Source organism: Lagopus leucura, unplaced genomic scaffold (genome assembly GCF_019238085.1).
Source record: "Lagopus leucura isolate 7727_CA_CO unplaced genomic scaffold, USGS_WTPT01 Super-Scaffold_100004, whole genome shotgun sequence".
Taxonomy (NCBI): Eukaryota; Metazoa; Chordata; class Aves; order Galliformes; family Phasianidae; genus Lagopus; species Lagopus leucura.
The window spans coordinates 1,374,703-1,398,970 of NW_024962264.1; the positions used below are offsets into that span (position 1 = coordinate 1,374,703).

The 24,268-nt window shown below is 37.8% G+C and overlaps 1 protein-coding gene across 2 annotated transcripts in view; it reads left to right on the forward strand.

The window, feature by feature from the left end:
• Positions 1 to 24,268, forward strand: part of PDGFC (platelet derived growth factor C) — a 114,610-nt gene that overhangs the window by 84,857 nt on the left and 5,485 nt on the right. For both annotated transcript variants that reach the window (XM_042871221.1, XM_042871220.1), the window contains exon 4: positions 20,924 to 21,131. In XM_042871221.1, the coding sequence (XP_042727155.1) occupies positions 20,924 to 21,131 (208 nt within the window). The remainder of the gene's footprint in view (positions 1 to 20,923; positions 21,132 to 24,268) is intronic.

Here is a 24,268-nt window from a genome sequence, read left to right on the forward strand (position 1 = left end):
CAGGACAAGGGGAAATGGTTTGAAGTTGAGGGAGGGGAGATTGAGGTTGGATGTCAGGGGGAAGTTCTTTACAGAGAGAGTGGTGAGGTACTGGAACAGCTGCCCAGAGAAGCTGTGGATGCCCCGTCCATCCCTGGAAGTGTTCAAGGCCAGGTTGGATGGGGCCCTGGGCAGCCTGGGCTGGCATTAAAGGGGGAGGTTGGAGGCCCTGCCTGTGGCAGAGGGCATTGGAGCTTCATGATCCTTGAGGTCCCTTCTAACCTGGGCCATTCTGCGATACTGTGATTCCTCATCTGTGATTTCTATTCTGTTCTACTTGTAAGCTGCTTTCTGCAGAAGGGAGGGAATTCCCTGTATGTTTTATATGTTTAGTAATCTGTAACCAACCTTCCTTGACAATAATTGGCCAGTTTCCCCTTGAGCCCAGGCGAGATTCATGGCTTCACAACATCCTTTGATAAAAAGTCTTACAGGTGTATCGCTTGTTTACATGAAGAACCAATTCCTTTTGTTTGAGCCATGCTACCAGGAGCTTCACGTGATGGCCTCTAGTTCTTACAGTTGGAGAGGCAGAGAACAGTTGTTCCCACCCACCTTTTTCAAACTGCTAGCCCTTTTCTTGCTGATTAATCCCAAACGGTTCAATCATTCTTTATCAGCAAGCCATTACAAATCTTTCATCATTCTTTTAGTACCCTTTTGGACCCTTTTGAAATTGCAAGACATTGGAGATAATGGTACAGAATTTGCTAATAGCAAGAGATCTGTGTCGGAATCGGTCACATCAGAAGGATAGCCAAGTATACCAGAATTTGTTGTGTAGCAAAAGTGGTGGAGGGAGATTTTTCAGGGATGGGGCAGCTGGTGGCAATCTTTTGGGGGTCTTAGGACATTGAGGGCAGCAGCAGAGTAGCAGATGGTGAGACGGAAGTAAGATGGAAAGCTACATTTGGAGCACCTCTGGAATTGGTAAATGGCATGATTGCCAGGATCGTGTGAAGTTCATGTTGATGCTTCGCTTTTCAGTGTTTAACTCTTCGCTTCCCACAAACTTCATGAGGTTATTAAGTCTCTAGCCCTGAAGCAGATTGATTGCTAGCAGTCCTCTGGTTGCAGGACTAGTTGTTTAGTCAGGCTTGGCAGGATTTTACACAGCACAATGGTGAAAAGATTGACAAGTGCCTGAAAAACTGGGGATGAAGGCAACTGGGGATTGAAAGGCAACATTGGTTTATTGAAATTATGAAGTTAGTGTCTGAGCAGAGAGACGCATTTGTGTTAGAACACATTTCTTCTTCTTTGTGCACATTGAGACAGTATCTAAATACTTGATTAACTTCTTGAATACTTCTTTTCCTACAGAATGTGGAGATTGTATTGGAACCTCATATAAAAGAAACATCAAAACGTTCCTTTGTTTGAAAGGAATGCGTGTGTAAAACATGCCACTCAAACACTGGTCCCATGTAATTGTAGCTGTTGGATGTTACCTCAAAATAAATATTCCACATTGATTTCCGAATGTTCCTTTAGCCTTTTAAAATGGTTCTGTAATCATGGCTCAGATTTATTTGTTCAATTTATTGGTCATATCTGTTCTAAAGACTGCATTTTCTATCACCCATGATTTTTTAATTAATTAAAAAAAAATTGTTTAACAAGCTACTTTTAAAAATTAACCCAAACACTTTCCTCCCATATTCCTTCTAGCTTTTTTTTTTTTTTTTTTACCATGAGAACTTTTATCTTTATTTTTTCTGTTTCAAGCATTATATAACTGTCTAGTTGACAATCCCTTTTCCAGTTTCCAGGATCAGCGTGTTATTCACACCTTTTTGAGAAAGCATGCTGATGGCTTCTCTACAAATCCCAAAGCAGAGGGACTCTGTTCCATTCTCAAAGTAACCTCCTGTGTAACTGGCATAGTGCTAGGTTTTTTGTGCTTTCAAATACTAAGGGACTTTTCCTGACATGCTTGCTAGTCAAAAAAAAGGTAAGCAAGTGTACATTCGATGCTAGGTTCCAGCACCATAACTTTAAATTTTCCTATTTTAGCTTCATTTATGCCATCTCCCTATGCATTCTAATAGCTATGTCACAGTCGGATTGCCTCATCCCAACAAAACAGACAAATCAACAAAACTTTAGTGGTGTGTACTCTGCTAAGTTTTGTTAACATAATTCTGGTAGGGAAAGATGAAAACAGGAATGAAGGGGAAAAATTGAGGACAGAACAAAGAAGAGTTACTTAGTGCAGTTTCTCTGACCATTTTTTTGTATGTGTTCCATATCTGAAATGTCCTTAGGGACAGCAGAATCGCAAGAAAAAGAATGAAATAGTGGAGCAGCTTCTGTAGGTGACTGACAGCACAGCCTGACAACACAGACCGGTGGAAGCAGCTTTTTAAATTCAGGAGAAAAAATTCTTGACAGAGTAATAGCACTGTGTAGTAGCTTCGGGGTAAGAGTTTGCTTGAGGAAAGATTAATGTGGGGTATTGGTGGTAGTGTTAAGAGAAATCCTTTTGTTTCTAAAAAGGGACAGATAATAAGCACTATGGGAATACCAAAATTTGCACCTGTCTTGTCTTTACAGTACCTGGCCTCTGGTGTTACAGATGGGGATTATAAGCTGTCATTTGTTAGCTTCTCATAAGTGCTCAAAACTTTTAATGATGATGATGAAAGGTTTGGCTGAAGAAGCCAGGATTTTTGTTCAAACGGTTCTGGTTTTGTTTTCATGGGGAAAAAAAATCTACATAATGACAAAGGTGATGAATCTGGTCTTTCAATTATCTCTGACTAGGATGGTGGGGAAAGAATTAAGAGAGTTCCTTCTGTGCTGACTACTGGTAGCCAGTACACATTAATTGCTTAAAAAATGAAGACAAATAAAAACCTTGTGCATGAGAACAGGGAACAATTTCTGCTTGGCAAGTCAGTTCCAGAAGCTCAGGCTGCATTCTGTTTTTGAGCTGGGCAATAAATTGTAGGAAGAAAATCGCTAAAAATCTTTTTTTTTTATGAGAACTAAACTGCAGGGCTTCAAATTGAAGGGAGCAATTTAGTGCATGAAAGACCTGGCTTAAAGGCACTTGAGAAGTGAACGCATGAAAGCAGATGGTGCAGCCTTTAGGAGAAATGTTGCATATAACCTTGAAGACATTGTGAAACTGTTAGTTCCAAATAACTCTTCTCTTTCTTCTGCATAAGGATCCCTGCATAATACTCAGCCTTGACATCATGTACAACAGTTCTCAGGTTCTCTATTAGATGGTGAGGGGAATTTCAGTGGAGTGCTGTACATACTTCAATCACTCTTATGCTTTATTGTCTAGTATGTCGCCCTGATATCTTTTGGTAGCTCTTAGCTTAATAGCTTCTTGGCAGATCTGTTCGAACCGTTCTTCAAATAGCACGACAAATACCCTTTTAACAATGTGATCGTCTTTAACGAGGCATCCTAGCCTAAGATGGTTCTTGCAGAAGTCCATGTAGTCATGGTTTGGTGAATAGTTCGCATAGTAAATCCCTAGAACTGAATTTGCAAATGTATTGTTTCAGTAGGTTTATTCCAAATATTTTTGTGTCAAAAGGAATTGTCTGGATCTGGCAGTAGGATGTTTCCAATACATTTCAGTTCAGATCTTTACTGAAAAGATTGCTTATGCTATTATACATATATGAATGTAAAAACAGCAGTATTTTTAAAGTTTCAAAACCTCTGAAGTTGTGTCATAGACAAATTTTGCTGATTCTGTGCAACTTGAACTTGTTGAACTTTCTGCTAGCTGTCAAAACCAAGATGATTAGGTAGGTGAGGAGATTAAGGCATCTGAGAGTTTCATTCAGATATCACCTTTACTTCTTTGGAAGACAGGAGCAAATGCCACAATGTTTTTAACATGCTAGCTGGCAGGCAGTTAGCCTCATATACGTAGGATTTTAATATGTAGGTTGTTAATAGGGTTGCTCTTGCCTAGCTTTTAAAAACCACTCTAATCTTCTGATCTGCATGTGCGTATTTGTCTTCTCGCTTTTCAATGTGAGGTGTACCAGGCAACCAAAAGTTAATAATAAAATACTTACGGTTCCTGAGTCACCTGCATAACGCCTTTTTGTCTTGGAATTCATATATTTTAGTCAAAGAAAATCCTGTCATTGTTCTCTTCCTGTTTGCACTCTGTCAATATTTGTAACTTTAAATACTGTATTTACTTTTAAAAATTGCTTTTCTGATTAAAATAGTTACGGGCAGCTTTCATGTGGGGAAAACCCCAACACCCTGTAGCAATTAGTTGTTCAAAATAGCAGTGCATCCTTTGTTGCAACGTAGAGGTAGAGTTAGGATTCACAAGAAACTCTGAAACCAGCACTTTGCTGGTATGAAACACTTCAGAATAGAGCCTAGCATTTCATGAAGAACTAGACAGATGGTGAAATTCATCATACAGAGATAAATGGAAAATTGTCAGATGGTTTTTCAATTATGTTTCATTAAGAACAAAAAAGTTTAATTACTTCTAGTACTAAATATTTAGATAGATGAAAGATGGCACGTTAGTTTGGAAGTAACTTATTGCTTTGCTAACAAAGCACGTCAAAAAGTATGAGAGCGTAAGGGGCAAAGCAGCACATCTATGATGTGATAGAGAGGACAGATATGCATGATAGGTTACAGATGTGGGATATGGGTGAACTTGAGCTCACAGCCCACTGTATGGAGGCAGAGCACTCTTTAGTCAGCCCTCTGCTCTGCTGCAGTAAACCAAACTGGGTACATACTGCAAAGCAGCATTCTAATCCCACTTAATTTAAAATCATAAGAACACCTTTGAAGCAATGTCATGAGGGAAGAGCAAAGTAAATTCAGCTGCTACTTTTGTAAGCTGCTTACATATCATCGTGTAGGTAAGGATTTATTTATATGTTTGTTTAGAATTAAGGTTAAACAGAAGAGGAGGAAGTAAACCATAATGGTTGTGTGCAACGCGGTTAGTAAATAGTGACTTTTTTTTGCAGATTTTCATGCAGATAATCAGTGCAATTGAAGGGTCTTCTGTGATTATTTTGTGGAATTGTGGCTGTTGACCATTGTTTTAAGCACACCATTTTTTCTCATTTATTTGCATCATTTTCTGTGAACCATTTATCTCCTAATTGCGCACCTAGCATTTTAAAAATTGTGCTAAGAAGCTGTTGCTTTAATTTAGAAGAAAGCTGCCATAAAAGTAAACAAACAGATGACATTTCCACAAGAGAGTTTGCTATTTCAATATCTGAAAGTGTTTACAAATTACAGAGCAATTTAAAACACTGACAAATTAAAAGCTGCCTGAGTGTGAACAGAGACGATACCTTTGCTTTTCAGGGTGTTCAAAAGAGAAAACATAGTAATGATAGTCGGAAAACCTGAAATGATGCCAGTCTGAGGAACACTATTAATTAAGCTATACAAAGCTAGTGCTATACAAAAGTGCCAGTGGATAATTTATAGTTAGGGGCTGGTCTAAATTTCACAGTTAATGCTTGGAGGAGTGGCAAAATAGGAAAGTGATACCACAAAAATCTGAAACCAGAGGCAACTCATTTTAACAACACAGTTTTAAGAAAAACAACGACTTTCCATTCTTCACTTCTCTTTAAATCCAATTCCCTAGTGATATCAAAGTATTTTTTTTTCTTCTGAAGGACTCCACACTGTTGTTCCTTTAATCAAACACTCACAAAAAGCACTGCCCTAGTCTAGCAACTAGAGAACTCCCAAAGAGAAGCAAGAACAAGTCTATCAAACACGTGCACAGCACATGAACTTTTCATTATGAGTATTCTATACCCTCCTTTGAGTCTGTTGCTTTAGTGGAGGCTTTAGTGGGGATAGTGCATGGCATGTAACGGGCCATTCCTTCCTCACAATAAGGCACTTGTGGCTTTCATTGATATTTTCTGCTGCAGGAAAGGATGGTAGCTTTTTCTGGGGAGCGCTGCTAGCTGCTGAGGTGGGAAGTGAAAACTGCAGTCAAGTTACCCGAGGAGGGACACTGGGCAGTTGTCATGCTGACAGATTGAATCATTCTGCTTACAAATGGTATTCCTGTAGTTTCTGACAAGGAGAATAATTTCATTTAGCATTGTTCTGATATGGTGTGAACTTTCGTTTCATTGCTGCATGTAGTTTTAATGCTCATTATTTCTAACGCGATGAGCGCGCAATTGAAATTGAAGTGGTAGATAATAGCACTCTTTCTACTGTATAGGCCTTTGAAATCTCTGGATGTTTTCATTTTAGCTCTTTTCTGTTGTTTATGTGGTGTGATTGCTGTCAGGCAGATTTTGAAACAAACAGAGCCCATTGCCCTCAACAGGAAATGTTAGGTATCGGACTCAGAAAAATACTGCCCAGCAAATCAATGGCCATGTTACCCAAGGGTAAATAGATTATTTAAAGTATACACGTATTGATAAATTAGGTGGCAAATAATTGTCCCTTTATGTTATTGCGTTGAGAACAATTTTCTGCTCTGTGTGATCTGATTTTACAGTTGCTGCCTCTTCCTCAAAATTCCTAACCGAGTTAATAAGACACCAGAGACTGGTTTAATAATGAAGTAAAGATTACCAGCACAATTGTAAATTTGTTGGGAATTGTGTTCAAGTTAGCACTGAAACTGCTTTACTTAGATCAAGATCAGTATTTATCTCTAAAAATCCAATTGGTTTAATTTTCTGTAGAGTACTTTATAGTAGGGGAAAAAAAAAATGTCAGTATGTATTTTAGTTTCTTACTAAAAATCTTTGTTTTCCTCAATTCTTTTACAATCCATAACTGCGAAGATAATTCACATTGATATTGTTTGAGCAGATGCTACAGCCTTAAGCAGCAAAATCTTGTCTTAAAATGGAACTTAATTTTACAGAGGGAATTTTTTACTGATAGGAATTCAGTCAAATTACATTGTTTATGCTGATGTATTTTAAATGATAATTCTTCCATCCCATTCCCAAGTGCTGACACGATCATTTATTAATTATAATTCATGCAAATCCTCACTTTTGTTTAGTGGGACTGCACGCATAAAAATGCAAAACAGTTTCAAATTAAGTAGTATATAATTGAAGAAACCTAGGAGCATGCTAATAATGTCACCTTGGCAATTAGGTGCCTTCCCTGTATAACTCCTTATAAAAGAAGGGATTTAATAAAAAATAGTTAATTGACTCTTATCGTCAGCAGTCATTGTAGTCAATTTAGCTGACTTCTTGGCATTTCTTCTCAAGGATAGTTTCTGCAGTACCTGTTACGAGGAAGTAATGCCTCCTATTTTACTGTGTTGGCCCACAGTGTTGGAGGCAGGTAGTGGTGGTATGTCAGCAGAGGCTGAACCTTCCCACCAATATTCCGTTACATGTTGGTGCCGTGTGGCAGATGGCAGCAGAGGGGCAGTCTGACAAAATGGTGTCTGGTGTGGAGGTGCAGGTGGAGGAGTGGCATGTCACTGAATTCTTCCATGAGGAAAAAAGGGCACATGCATCAATGCTTGCTGAACATTTGTGGAGACCAAGCAGTGGATGTGAGCACAGTGAGGCAGCGGTGGTGCCTTTCAGTCGAGGCAACTGCAACAGTGGGTTGCCTCCATTGGTGCTCATTTTTATGAGTGCGACATGCAAGCTATTGTTCAAGGCTGATGGAAATACATAGCTCACAGTGGTGCCTGTGTTGAAAAACACTGTAAGAAAATAGCTGAGTATTTGCTCTATGAAGCAGTAGCGTTGTGCTCTTTGTATCTGTTCTAGTTTCTATATAAATAAATAGAGGCATTATTTTTGGAACAATTGTCAATACCAATTGCTATTGCAAGCTTCCAGAGTTGGATTCTGTTCTCTATACAAAGAAATTGTCTAATCGGATTCACTGTGCAGGCCATGTGGAAGAAATCCCACCTGCAGTAGCCTCACAAATATCTTCAGTGAGTCGTCTTCAATTCCCTTGCAAAATTTCTTGTTTCTCCTCTTCTGCATCACATTGCAGCGTCTGTCATAAATGCCCAGAGCAACTGTGATATGCACTGAGATGCACACTGAGTAATAAGTGCTTCTTTCTTACATGATACCTTTTTGCTATCACTTTATTTATCTTCTTTGTCAGATTTGTGAAACTGTTTTGTCAAGTGTTCAAATGACGTACGTAGATCAGAAGTTTGGTCTGCTTTGCAGTCTTTGAAGCACATTTTCTGTCTGGATCAACAGATGTCTCGTGGTTAGAAAGATCCAACCAGATCTTTCAGACCTTAGGCTAACACAGTAAATAACTTTATGTATTGTTGGATTCAACAGAACGTAAACAACATCTGCAGTTCACAGAAAATCATATCTTTTTATGAGCTGGAAAATCCAGGTGAAGCCAATGCCTAACACTTTGACTCTTTATTTAAACTGATAGTAAACCCCATATCCAACCACTTCCTACATTGCAATGATTAGCAGCCCGTGAAGCCACAATTCATGAAAGCTTGCAAAACCACATTTTTTGATGTCTGTTCTGTAATCACTTCCATGTATTCCCCATGCAATCACCAGAAACGCACAGTATTCTTGATTCAGTGAACAGGAAAGGAGGCTGAGGAAGAAAACGTTTTAAATCTAAACAAACTCCAGCAAAACAAAATAGAAGCTGAAAAGCATGTTTAAGTGTATGAATACTCATTTTCAAATAGATATTTTCAACAACTTTATAAAATGGGAACATGAAAAGTTAAGGAAATGCTGACGCTCTGCAGAAGGATTAACACATTTTCCTAAAATTATGCATTTGGGATAACAGAGCAAAATGAAACAACAAGAACTTGCTCTGTAAAAGAGTTAGGATTGGTGCAGTGTCAGCTTTTTCTTGTGCTGATAACTGGGTCTGAGCTTGTAGCTTTACAAGCAGGATGAGTGCACGAGAACAGAGAGCTACACTGGAAACAGCAACTCTGCACACAGATGAGATCCCTTGGATGTGGTGCTGGCAGTTGTGGCTGCCATAAGCGATAACCCAAAACAGCCTCTTGGAAAATATTGTAGGGAAAATTAATGGGCTGATTCAAAAAAAAAAAGTCACCATGATTTTTCCATCATTTTTGATAGAGAGTGCCAGCCTTACTCATGCTATGTCAGCAAGCTTCAATTAAAAATAATATAAAAGACATGATCTAGTTGACCATATCAGTTGGAGATAATTCGACCACAGCTGTGGAGGAGACAGTGTTATAACCAAACTTGTCAGGCTTCATGAAAGCTGCTTGATTTACTTGCAGTCCTCAGGAGAATCAGACCTTGCCATTAAACACAATGGATTTGTCCGTACTGTGAGCTTATTACTCGGCAGTTTTCTTTTCCTTCTTTGTTTATACATATAAAGGAAAGGGATGGGAAAGAATTGTGTGTACAAGGTAGGAATATATTACTGCATTGTAGTAAAAATAATTAAACTGCTTGTTGCAGCGATTATGATTTTTTAAATAATAACAAGATGCAGACTGAGGCATGTAGCGTCTTAAAATGTAACCTGTTCTCATTTAATGGATTTGTTCATGCTGTAAGCAGCACAACATTTCATGGGAGACTACTTGAAATAGAATGAAGCGCTCTGCTTTCAAACCGTCCTTGAAGGCTCCATTTTAAATAGCAGCCACAGAGATTGAAAAGTGGAGCATGGCAGAAATGTGTCTACTTTTATTTTACGGCCAATGGTAAAACCATCTTGTTAAGTGGGTTATATTGCACACTATTTCGGGGCTTCAAAGAAATTGTAAATGATACTGCCAAAGGAACTTCTGCTGCACCAGAATAAGCAACCTTTGTCAAAAACCTGTTCTTCTAAAGGCCTGATTGTAACATCTGACTGCCTAGTTTTCTTCAAGAGAAAGCAACTAAAGTAAACTCCAAAATAGGAAGTAGTTTTATTAATTTCCATTTTCTCGTGTGAATAAGGGCTTCTGGGCTAACCTGCAAACAAAACTGTCTTTTTCTGGATATTCCATATTTAGGCATACAGTCATTCAGTTATCATGTCTTATTACAATAATAATATAATAAATCTTAAGGATTAGAAAGTGTTAACGTACCAATGAAGAAACAGTTGCTGAGGGAGTATTAGAGCTTACTTATGCTTGCAGAAGAGTTTGTGCTATATCAAGTCAACACGGCAAGTAGTGAAATGATTTAACATTCATTTCCAGAATTCAGAATTTTCCTCAGCATGATCTTACATGGTAAGGTAGCTGGATAACTACTGTGTAATGCAAATGCAAAAGTGCAGAGTTGAAAGGGAATTTGGTAGGGTATTTCTGAGCCATCGTCCCGCTCCAAGAAAGGATTAGAGTTTATTCTTGCTAGATATCTGTGCAGTTCCTGAAGTTCAGGGACAAAGATTTCACAGACCTTGATCATCTGTTGCACTGCTTAACATAGTATGCATTTTTTTCCTGTGATTGATGGACTGGGGAACAGCTGATCATCTGTTGCTCTACTACATGCTATTGCATCTCCTGTCAGTCTAGGTTAAAAAGAAAACTTGTATTGCTCAATCTGATCATGGTTTGTGTTTTCTTTCTCTTCTTGATTTTTCTTTGAGTGCCCTCTGTCTGCCTGTACCTTAAAAGTGCTGGAGGTAAAAACAAAGCACTTTGGCTGATACCTTTCTAGCAGCTCAGTAGCCTAGCAGTATGTTCTGAGTGCATCTGCCTGAGATTTGTCTTCTTCTGAACAGGATCATGTTGCCTCCCATCCAATTTTTGGTCTCCTGTATCTCTATTTGAGTGCTTATGATTTTGAACTGTTTTTAACTCTTTCCTCTTACATGGATTTGGAATATGTGTTTTCTAAATTTCTCATCGTACGCATAATTTTCCCATTCATTTTGTCTGTTAGTTCTTGTATAATCTCCTAATCTATGCTATTGTGCATCATTTATCATTATATATATGTGTGAAATTATATTGAAGTCGCATGAGATGGGAATTAGGAGATATAAAGAGCAGAAAATGCAAAGGTAAGAGAAATCCAGCTGGACATTAAGAGTATGTTAGAACATTATGGCCAACACTACAGGACAGTAGAAGCTAGCTCATGTATCTGAAGTCTGGCTTTTTCAATCAGAGTGAGAATCTCTTTGTGGGCAATGCTGTCATAGCCTTTGCCTATGGATAGACGGTCACTGGGTTATGATGTGTATGTTATATACAAAGCAAATGTATAGAAATAACTTCTCATCACAGATCTTAACATAGTAAATTTCCAGCATGTTTGAGGATGCTAAGGAATGGATACACGAGCTGAGGTTTCTTTCTCTCAGAGCGATGTTTTATTCAAAGACTTTCTACCCTCGAGGCAGGACAAGCTATGATTTGCAATATCTGCTGCACAGGAATTTGGGGCGTGCTCCTTTTATTGTGATATGAAATGAACAGAAATCTGTTGTGGAATGCAATTTAGCATGTATTCCAGAGGAGCACCTTAAAATTGCACATGCTGTAGAAGGCATTTTCATTGCCCTGCCAAATACACTTTCCAGTTGTGATAAACAGTCGTTCCTAATGTTTAACGTTTGATGAACTCACCTACGAACTTACTGGGAAAAGTAAACATTTTTGTAACAGCTATCCATTTTCAGTACCTGGAGGGAACTTAGAGCACTTCATTACCTGACTCCAAACACTGGCTGTTTTTCTATTTTTTAAAGTATTTTTTAAAAAGTATTTGACAGAAATGGTTAATAAAAAAAAAGAAAAAGAGAAAGAAAACGACCCACAAACATGATGCCTTTGCATTATGACTGACCACATGCTCTGTCAGAGAAGTGCATTCAGAAACTTATGGCTGTTCAGAACAGCTGCGCTTGTGTTAACTGTTTATTGCTTATAAACTACTGTCTGTCAAGCAAGAAATAGAGCTTTGTGTACAGAACCAAAAAAATCCTTCTGTAAATCATAAATGTACCTGATGCAAGTGTGTTTTCTGTATGAATTTTGTGTGTGTATGTCAAAGAGGTCGTTAGTAATTATGGTAACCCAATCTGCAGTAAGATTTGAGGTAATATTTCTTACATTATATGCAAATGTTCACTGCAATCTTGTGATTCTGGGAATTTTTTGCACTGACTTGTTTGTACACTGAGGCTCTTACATTACTGCTTGTCCAGCAATGAATCTTCTCCATTTAGAGGATAAATTCTCATTTTAAGCATAATTTGGATTGCTCTCTTGCAAATCTTCTCTTAACTGAAGTGTAAGCTTTTCCACATTTCTGTCTACAACAGATACAGCAAAATTCAGCTGAATATTGGAGCCAAAGCTCTCTGTGCACTAAATTTGACTTTTGGTCTGAACTATGAAAGAAGAATTCACTCATAATGAGATCCTAGTGCTCATAAGAATCTCTCAGCATTTGATATGTAATATAGTTTATAAGACTTCTCTTCTAGGAGGGAATTGCAAGTGTAAGACGGCATTCAGCAAAATAGAACATTCCAGAAAATATTATGTAATGAACGAAAATACACCGAGTGTTTTTTGTAAGGGTTATTATAAGGGTTTATTATAAGGGTACCAGTGGTTTACAAAGGGTTTATTTATTCAAGTGTTGAAAAACTCTTCTTATCTGGCTCTCTACTCTTGCATGCATTCAAGTATCTTTGTATGGCTATGAAATAATACTCTTCTGTGAAGTGTTATTGCTCTTATAAAGAGTCACAGAGTATCCTACTGTCTTAATTACTACTGGAACACAAAAGAAAAAGCCAGTTATCACTCAAGTCTGTATTTGAAATATAAAAGGTGATAATGGATTGAAGCTACAAAGCAATGAAATGGGGAAGTAGTTTTGGAAAGGTCTCTGGAGAGTTCTACTTGAGATCCTCAGTGAAACAAAATGAGAAAACAGTGTATTTGTTGGGAAACACAACAAGCAATCAGTAGAATTCTACACCGGGACTGATACGGATGGTCTTTGTCGCAGTGAGAGATGACAGCTATGAAACGACAAATTGTAAATGTTCTTCAATACAGTGACAAGTGCTTTGTGTGGAAAGGAAGAGCAAGTTGGTAAAACAGGGAGGACAGAGTTATCATTCAGGAAAATAGTGTTTGTTTTCAAAAGTTAGCGTCCAGGAAGCAGGCATCGTAGCAGTTGACATCAATAGTTAACGCTCTACCATGGAAAAGAGGTTTATTGAAGCAGAAAACTGCTGATATATCCTATAGGTGGTTCAGCCAAATTTAGCAAGGATACAAAGGATACAACCTTGCTCACTCTTTTAACACATTAAAATGTTTAATTGCAGATCTTGATTTGTACTGGAAAAAATAATGTTCTATGAATGTAAAGAAAATGTTATCAGACTTAGAGACTTATCCCCATACTGTAAGCAGCAGGTATGTTGCAGGACTTTCTCCAAGCAAAGATTCTGTGAAACTGTGGTTAGAGAAACTGTACTTCAGAAAATTGTTTTGGGACTTCGTTTTGTGTATACATAATCTAATTTCAGTTGTTTTCTGCAGATATTTTGTACGTATAGCCTATTCACCTGATATTCTGATCAGGTTATGAGCATGTAGTTACAGCTTAAAAAATGAATGTATACAGTGTGTATCTCAAAATCTTGTTGTATTAAGGGATGGTTTAGTGGGGAAATATTGGTGGCAGGTGGACAGCTGGATTAGATAATCTTGGAGGTCTTTTCCAACCTCGGTGATTCTGTGGAGTCCATTCATTTTTAATATGACAGAAACATACATCACACGTGATCAGGATCTGGAAGGAGCTGTGCATGACCTCAGTAGACTGATAGTCCAGGGCACAGCCTATCACAGGTACAGGAAAAGCTATCCAGACATTGTGGCTTCCCCCACATCCACCATCATTACTCTTTGTAATGTGTATAGATGTATCTGTATTGCCCGTTGTCTGAATTAGACTCAGGTTTGTTTTTTTGTTTGTTTTTATTGTGTTCTCAAATAATGCAAGAACAACAATTATCAACTAGATTTTAGCTCCTAAGTTGCAGTTATAGTCCTGTTTGCACTTACAGGAGGCAAATGCGTATCTAGTTCATTTTAAATGTGCTGCACATTTGGTTCCAAGCCTCTTGGAAGTTCAGAAATGAGAATATTCTGTAGTAGTTACTGGGATATAGAAGATAGAGTTACTTTTTCTTTTGGTAAATGGAGTGGGGAGAGCTTGCTCTGCATTTCATTTCAAGTCTTATTTAGAAGAGAGAGATTTATAAACAAGAAGGTAGTGCTCATTAAGGATTATGGTTTTGGATGCAGTTATGGTTTAGATATTATTATATATTCCACAAACGTACTTTATAGGAATCAAAGCCCAGAGATTGCATTCCTGAAGTTAGTTTGAGTACCTAAATTAACCTGAAAACAGCAACAAAAAGAATGTTTCTGATGGATGGACTGCCATTGAAAACTGACTTATTGATTTTATTTTGGAATTTCCTTTGTCACAGAGGTATTTGTCATAACTTTTCTATACTACCAGGCCCAATTCATTGCAGCGCTAAAGGCTTGCTTTTAAATGAAGCATGGAGTATGGAAGGCCTTATTGTCAATACAGTACTGTGAGCATTAGTTTTCTTTTTACCCCCTTCTAATTTTCTAAATGAATCCTGTGGGGGACCACAAGAAAAAGTGAAATGTATTTTCATACAAATATGAACATGCAAAAGCATACATGTCAGTATAGGTCATTAACTTTTACAGTTTATTTGAAAATGGCTCCAGAAATTATTGCTGTAAATATCATCTTCTGAGAATTAGTGAAGTTGTTCTAAATAGGTGTCAGTTCTGGCTTCAGATGAGTAATTCTCACCAGTATTTTTCAACGGGTGTGACGGTGCACAGGCTTCAGGCAAAAAAACTGTGATTTGCAGGAAGAAATCTGATGATTAGTGACATCCTGTGCAATTTTCTTGCTGCCAATTTCCTTGAGAACATCTCCCAGTTGTTTCCAGCACAGTTAGAATTCTGTGAACGGCACGGAAAGTCTGGTTGGGGGAATATTTAGAATATTTCTGGATGTATTTTATCTCAGCACTGTCAGGTAGCCTGAGGAAATGATAGGCTGTTCCCGACACTACTCTTACATGTCATTAATTCTTTATTAATATCCGTGACAGGCAAAGACAGAAAGGAAGCAACGCATTCACATTCCCTTGTAACCTTCCTCCTGTTGGGGATTACAGGCAGAAGAGCAGAAAATCTGTACAACTTGGGAAGGGTCTTTAAAAAATAAGAGATGTAGAGTTTAGAAAACTGTCTCTGGCTTCAAGATGTAAGTTACTGCAAGGATTTGGATGCTAAGAAAGTAAGGTCATTGGTGAGATAAAAGGAAAATCCTGGATGCATACAAAGGGAGGCTTAGATAAGAAAAAAATCAGGGAGTATGCAGAAGGCAGAGAGCTGGAGGCTCCATGAGAAATAGTCATTTGACTGGCAGGAGTTGCATCCCAGCAGCAAGGATAGCTGAACAACGTGCATGTTTTTACTTCAGTGCCACTGAAGCCTATTTTATCATCCTTGCTGCTGTGATAGGAACTTCAGCAACAGAGGCAAGTTCTGCAGTGGATGGGAACAGTGCTGGCCTTCCTGGCTTACATCTCTGTCACTTGCAAGGAAACTCTTGCTTTATTTAAAAGCCTTACGGCTTTGGCAGCCTAAATGGATTATCTGTCTTTGCTCCTTCTGTTTTTCCACTTCATTGCCAGAGGCAGGAGAAACAGATCCTAGAATCTAGTTCATCTGCTTTGGCGGTTGCCCACAGTCTGAACCACAGAGCAACTTCACTTCCTTCTAACGTCTCTCTCTTGAGGAGATCTGCCATTCTGTGTAGCAGTGGCCCAGAAAGTGTGAGTCTTTGGAGGTTACAGGCTTTCTCAGGTGGATTAGCATTTTGTGCGTAAGTAAGTTGGTGCTTGTAGGTAGGTGATGATTTGTTGAGGCTTTTAAGAGTCATTATTGCATCTGTTAATTGGAGAAAAGAGCTGTTGTGATGCCAGGAAGCTTCTATGTCCTCAGGGTAAACTCCTTCTGAGCTGGATATCTGCTCTTCCTCATAGATTCTAAAGAGGCTGATAGGAGGGCTACCTATCAAAGTACAAAATAGGCTTTCTTCATTGTGTTACAATAATGTACATGTGCTTTTAATTTCAACAGCATACCTCTAAATCTATTATTTTATCATAATGGTAATAAAGCTATAAGAATACCTAATTAGAAGAAATCTTCCAAATTTCTTTCTATTTCTAATCTTTGTGGAGGAGTCCCCTTAGTTTGGTTGATTGATAGATTTTTGGTTACAAAAGTGCCTTCTTGCTCGATGAAACCATACCAATATTTAATAGTTTCTCCAAACTGTGCCAGCTGATGAATGAGTTTTCACTCAAAAACATCTTGACAATGTTTTCTTCAGGACAGTTGTAAATGTGCTGTCATGCCAGGTATTTGACTGACTGGTTTTTGGTGTTCCAGTCTTAACTCAGTCACTGCATTATTAAATGTGGAATTCATCACTGTTGGCAGCAGCGCACGAAGAAGATTACGTCTTTCTTCTCCTTTAACTGGAAGGGGGTAGTGTCAGTACCTTGATAGTCACAAAGGCAGGAGCAAAAGGTAAGCTTTGCTTAGATTGCAGTTGTGCTTACGAGTTTATATTGTGTAGTTGGTAGGCGAGTGCTGTTTTGCTCTGAATAGTTGATCCTTGGATCAGGATCTGTGCAAGAGAACAGACGGATAGCAAAATGCTGTCTCACATCCAAAGTTTTACTCTTCATACTTACGTATTCTTCAGATAAACTATTAATATAATGTTTATTGTATTCATTCTCTCATAGAGCTTATGATATCAAGGAATTGACATTTTGCTTATTTTACACATTTGACGTGGTCATGGTATGAAGATCCTGATGCCACAGTGAATCTGACAGCGTTTGTCTTATTGGCCACTGTACTTTTGGTTGGGATGGTTTAGCTGTTGGAAGTCTAGGCTGTGAACAAACATGGGTTTAAAGAAAAATGGAGAGGAGCAATGTTCTCTTTTAGAAAGATTAGCTCTTGTTAATGATGCAGCTGCATACACAGTCATGCTGATGCAACAAGGAGATGCTGCTGCCAGAAGCTTTGCACCAGGAAGCTGCGGCCTAAGTCAGATTCTCAGGATTGCACAGGAAATATGTGTCAGAGCAAGAAATGAATCAATCAAATGAATCAAAGAAATGAAGTCTTCAAGTTAGACTACAAACTACATTGTCTTTGGGTCTTATCTTCAACTAGGTAATTTCATATTCACGTGTTGTAGTTTTTATTCAGATTTACTGCTTCACCAGTGGGCACTTTCGTTGTCCCATGTGTGTGTCAGACCCTTTCCCCTTTGGGAAAGAGGCTAGGTGGCAAGGCTTTGATTACCCCAGCAGGGCACCGCTACTATTCTGAGAACACAAACATGCATTTTACTCCCTAGATTTCTTCCTGAGTGCTGCTGTTATGTATAACCTCCAGGGCTGGATTGGTCCGTGAAGCCTTTGTGTTATTTTCTTCTTTTTTTCCAAGCCTCTAAGTAAAACTGTAGCCTAAATTTGATCTCTTTGCTTGTCTTTAATGCTCGTGAACACCTCTGAGAATTTCTAGAAGGTATTTGTTTTGACAGAGTCAAGTACAAACACAGAAATATGGTATAAAAAGACCTTCTGAAACCTCTGTTTGATTCAACACTGATTGTCATTCTTGGCTGTTCTGCAGGACAGCAGAAATCCTAAGTTTTCTGCTCTGGTTTTAATCCTAAATCATTTTTAGTAACACTAAATATACAACTATTTAGCTCTATCTTGTTTTTAAGCATCTTTATTCCTATTAAAGTAAGTTGAAGTTGTTTCCTGGACACAAAACTAAAATCCATTGAGTGTTTTGTTAATTGGAGGAGTCACATTGACATATGGAACTTGCTGAGGTAATTTTAATGGATTCCATTAATGTCTTAATGGAAATTATACCTCCTCATGCATAAAAAAGCTCAAGCCTAAAACATCAGTATTATTTGAAGATGCATGGAACAGAGAAAGAGTTTGGGAAAACTGAGTGAAATTATATATTGATGAAATTCCAACAGATTATTCTGGTCAAAGGAAGAAGTACCAGTTTGCTGCTCTCTTCCATCCAAAAGATTTAACTTACAAATTAAGTAATACTTATTAGCAAGGAGGAGTAATGTGGAGTATAACCTTAATTGACATTTTTATTTAGGTTTATTGATTTGAGATTTCATTAAAATTATTATGCATATGAATTACAACACATAACTTTATGATATTGATTATCTATAATCTTTGATGTATGTTAACTATGGAATTTAAGTTGACTAAGAGATTATTGGAAAATACATAATTAATCTTGATTTCAACCACTTTATTCAGAAAGTTGTGCAATTCAGCTGTTTTGGTTACTTTTCTCCACATTTTATTTTGCTATGAGAATGATTAGAAAGCGATGACAACTTTAATTGTGCTGCTGTTGAGCACGATGATTCACCATCTCTTCATAACATTATAACTGGCAAATGCCTACTGAATCCAGAACAGCACTAATCAATGAATTCCAATGTGTGTATTGCTGGGTGTGCATGTTCAAGGTTGTGAAATGTAGAAGTAGCTTCTAGACAGACAGATTGTTATCTGGAGTCCATCTATCTCACTTGGAAGCAAAAGGTCTCAACAGAAGTCAGAAACCGAAGTACTTTCTCCTGTTAGAAACAAATAGAAGAACTTTTTTTCTGGTACTACTTCCACCATTTGAGGCTTAGTTTATTTTTTCCCTTAGCAAACTCCTCCGCCTTCAAACCAGGGAAGTTAACAAATACATCATTATGGCTAAAAACAGGAAGAAAAATTTTGTAATTTTTTTTTTAACCATCTGAATTACAGTGTCACAGCACTATTTTGAAACTTGCTGAGTGGCGTGTTTTGCTAAGAGCAAATATTTAAATTATAGACCAGAATCTGTTGCCTTATTATCATAACCTAATAGATGGGTCAGTATGTTATTATTTTTATTATGGCCACTGGAGAGAAGAGGTAAAGAAATGCTTTGACTTTTAGAAATCCACATCCACCTGGAATGAGCAGTAACTACTTCACTCACTCTATTGGAAATAGAGCAAGAAAGGCAAAAGGAAAATACAGTAAAGTTAGCAATTAGTACATTAGATTTATATTCTCTGTTATCTTTACAAGGTTCCCTGTTAAAAAGCAGCACAGGTCACTCTAGTGAGTGCCAGTTCTTGAAGGTGGAGAGAGACAAAACCCTTGAAGCAAAAAATAGGAAGAGTAAGATGGATGCTTCCCTTTTTTGCTGCCCTTCCAACCGCGGATACAGTTGAAGGCAAAAATACGTGTTTAATAGAATTGAGAGCATAGAAGGGACAATGTAATTATTTGTGTGTAATATAGCCATGTATTTATGTATTTTTGAAAATTTCTGCATAGTGTGTAGAGTTACAAGAATTATTTTATTATATTCCTTTTTTTTCTGCCTGGCTGGACATTTCCGATTGGTCTATTTCTGTGTTGCTTTTGTAAAGATAAAGAAATACAACTGATCTGTCATTAGAGATGGAAAAAATGAAGTTATGTTTACATTTCACATTGCAGTAGTGAGAGGGCCATTTTGACACTACATCTGCTGTATGTATATGTATGTATGCATATAGTGGCAATATCATAATGACATAAACTAGTGTAGATCTTATCCCATTTCCCTGCTGCACAACACTGACCACAAAGCATATTAGCTGACGCACTGGCCTCTCTGGACAGCCTTTCCCAAAGCTTGAATGTGCTTATAGTGATATGTTCCCCAAATCTTACATGCACCACACTTGATTGCAGTGATACATATTATGCACTTAGTTTGCTGATTTCTTGTCTTTTCTGTCCTCTGATCAGATTCCAGTCCTTACTCTTATGTGGTCCATAGAATTGCCTTAGTGCAGTGCTGTGGACTTGGTGTCTGTAGTGATGTCTGTGTATATAAAAACCTAAAGATGGTGTTGCAGAACATCCTGCACAGATTTCCCTTCTTGCCTTTTTTAAGTCTTTTGAAAATACAAATCAGTGCAGAATTTTCAAGCAGACTGTAGTGAGAACAAAATGAGAAGTCTCACTTTGTTTTAACTGCCTTCTACTGATAGCCCCGAACCAGCAAGTGCAAGTTTTGGAGTCAGTTTTGTGCTGCAGGAAAGTACAGTGGTTTTTTTCAGTGCTGAGTTTCAGTGTCTAAAATTTTTTTTAAAATCCTTGGGAATACCTTTTCTTTTTCTTAAGTAAAAGGCTTCTGCGTAGCTAGAAATACAATTTTTAGCACAATACATAACAACTCTGCTGCTTTTTTTGTTTGTTTGCTTATAGATGAGAACATGAATATTCGCTATCTTCGCAGTGGGGATGTTCAAATTTTACATTGAAAACTGGGAACAAAAGGACTGTGGCTAAATTTCATAGGAAAGGCAACGTGTGAAATATGTTTCTCCAGATTTCTATAAGGTTGCAGTAATTGCCCGTAATGGGGCCATATTTGCAAATCATTCTGTTTCGAAAATCTTGTCCATCACTTAGTGAATTTCTTCAAAGAACAGGTATATGAGCATGCTATCTTTAAGGCAAGGAATGTAAGAAATGGGAAAGCTGTCTGGTGGAAAGTTGTTTACACTCAGGGCTGGAGAATAATTAGACACTTTTTGACTCTTGTCATTTGTCTTTTTGTGCACTGGAAACAAACTAGCTACGTATAAACTTTCCCAGCTATGTAACGTCTAAAGTACAACACTTCATCAAAGCAGATCCATTAAACCTCTGACTGGCACTCTTCTCTTGGCTTTGATTGCAGCACCACACAGAAGCACCTAGCCCACCATCGCTGCCCCCATCAGCTTTGCCATTAGATGTATTAAACAATGCTGTTGCTGGATTCAGTACTGTGGAAGAACTTATCCGGTACCTTGAACCAGATCGGTGGCAGCTGGATTTGGAAGACTTGTACAGGCCAACGTGGCAACTTCTTGGGAAGGCATATATTCATGGGAGAAAATCAAGAGGTAAATCACTCTTTTATTTGGCCTTGCAGCTTTCTACAGGTGTGTTCTCATGGCAGTAAAAAGTAATTAAGAGTATTCATCACCTTGATTCCAAGAGAAGAATTGGAGATAATTGTTATTAGCTATCTTCACAATTATATTTTCTAGAAAAGAACAATAGCTAAAGTCAGAAATTAAAGGAATTTAGCAGTATAAACTAACAAAGGAAAAAGTACTTGAAGCAGGTAAGGTACCTTACTCTAGGGAACTGGGAGCTCCTCATTTTCAGAGTGGCAGGGTATCCTGGCTGAGTCACGTAACCTAACTCTCTGGATTTCTTTTTTTTATAAAGGGCAAAAACTTCCTGTTTTTTATAGATACACTTACTGTATCACAGGTTTGCTTCCTTAGATTGTGCCAGCATCTACACCATGTGAACTCGGTGCAGTTAGCTAAATGTCTCTTCCATAATACCTCATGAAATTCCTAAGTCCATGACCAGTTTAAACATGGAGTTTTCAACTGCATTAATCAGATGTAAAATGGGCTATGTATTTTAAGATCTGTGGAGCTGTTTCTCATTCAGCAAGTTATTTTCTTCCATCCAAATCTGGCCTTCATGAGTTTTTTTTCTCAACATATTGTCCAGATGCTGCCCTCGATTTCATGTTTACGGATTCCATGTACCTAAAGGGATTCAATACCTAAAGGGAGCCTATAAACAGGAGAGGAGCCTACTCTTTACAAGGGTAGATAATGGCAGGACAAGGGGAAATGGTTTGAAGTTGAAGGAGGGAAGTCCTTACCAAGAGAGTGGTGAGGTGCTGGAACAGCTGCCCAGAGAGGCTGTGGATGCCCCGTCCATCCCTGGAGGTGTTCAAGGCCAGGTTGGATGGGGCCCTGGGCAGCCTGGGCTGGTATTAAATGTGGAGGTTGGTGGCCATGCGTGTGGCAGGGGGTTGGAGATTCATGATCCTTGAGGTCCCTTCCAACCCAAGCCGTTCTGTGATTCCACATGGAGGGATAACATAGGATCTCCTTCCTTGCCCATTACACAGTATGAAAATGGTGACCTACAGGAGTAACTGAAGAGAGTCCTCTGTCAGTAAATTTAAACTAGATTATCATCTGATCAGTCAGAAAAGGGAGGAGATGGAACTTTTCATAACTCAAATTTAAGTTTTTGATGGCTGATTTTTGGATCAGAGCCTAAAAACCAACCCTTCAACCTTACCTCTATTCCTACAGATTGGCACACAAAGACTAAATCAAGAGTCAAAGAGGAGGAAGTCTCTTTAAAAGCTTCCAGCAGTGAACCATGTCTTTCAGATAGTCATTTAGCACTTGCCTAATTACTTGTCTAATTAAAGAGTTTCAGTATTTGCCAAATATATGCCATAAGCATTGAGTAAGTGGGAGAAAAAAAAAAAAGTAATTTGTGAAACCTTACATAAACTAAAATGCATGTGTTAGATAACATCTATGCAGAAAAAGGTGACTCTCTGCAAGACATATCTTTGAAAGAAATGATGACAGTAAATCTTTTAAAGACTTCTAATTAGATGCTGAAATAGATTTTTTTTTCCCACTGAATAAACATGTAACAGTATTGCCACATTCATCTTAAGGAGACCACCCTCAGACTGCATTACTGAGTGTGTAATGTAATAGCTTGGAGAAGAAAATGTGTCCAGTTGAGATGACACAACATTAACTGCTAGGTCTGTTCAAGAGACATGGAAAACAAACTTTTTTTTTCTTTTTTTTTTAACCTTCCATTTAGTGGAAGGTTTGCTGTATTTCAAAATCTATTTAAGAAACGTTTGGGAATGTGCATAGCATAAATGTTTTTATTGTTTGCTTGCTTTATTCTGTAGGGTTTTTTTCCCCCTCAAACTCTCAGATTCCATGGTTAGGTAAATCTGAAATTAAATTGCTGTCCTGCTTTCGTAAGATAAAATATAAATGTAATTAAAAGTGTATGTTAGTTTGTGAAGAGTCTTTTACTCCTACTTAATAATTCGTATGAAAAAACTGTATGTAAACAACCTCAATTCCACAGAGCTTCTGTCTCTGATGGGTGTTTTTTTTCTGGATAAAATGCTTCCAAAAACTAGCCAGGAAAAAAGAAACACCGAGTTCAGAGGCTTTGATGTCTAAATACAGTCCTAAATTCCTTTATAATATTAAACATACTTAAAAATAAAATACATATTGCTGTGCAAAAAGGTGATCCCATCACTTCCCACATAAATTTTTGTATAATCTTCAGGTCATATTCAGAAAGTTGCTTAAGAACAGTCATAATCCAACCATACTACTTTGTGGATACTTTTCAAATGTAAAAGTTATGAGTTTGTTTCTTTTTTTTTTTTTTTTTTTCTGTTATCCTTGTTTACAGTTCAAAAATTGCATGGGAACCAGTTTTGTAAAAGCCCTGACCTATTATAGGAAACTACACTTCCAGGAATGCCTTAGAAACTGAAGGCTTGTAACCAACAGTGCTTAGAAACTGAAACCATTCTGCTCCTATCTGTGCTTACACCCAAGTGTCCCAACAAGAATTTAAGATGCTAGACAGTTGCAATGCCAGCTGTAGAACACAGATATTTTCAGGCAGATGTGAACACAGAGTACTTCAGATGTTTGTACTAATAAAGGTGCACTTTAGAAATAGGTTTTACTGTAGGTTTTACCTGTATCTGTGTTTTTTCTCCATTTTTTTCCCCTTTTCACTGATTTTAATTTTATAGTATCTCCCATTCACGTGCTACTACAGAACCTTCCATTCCTCCTGAGCTAGTGCTAAACAAAAGAACTTTGACTGTTGTGTCAAACATGATATATGAGTGGCAGCCAAGTTGAAAGAGTGTTTAAATGTTCACATTATAACAGGTACTGTAACTAAGTGCACTTGGGAAATCCACATAACCTTTTATTGTGGTTAAGTAAACACTTTTAAGGGAATATATACATTCTCTCATCTAGCTTCATGCCCACAGTGCGTTAAAATAAATTTTGGGCAGACAAATACTCTTTGAAAAAATAACAGCTTCATTCACACACTTCAAAGAAGTGATTATATAAGCACTAGATAAATTTGCCATAGACCTTTTAATGAAATTGAATTACATAAGGTAGGGCAAAGGTTCATGGCA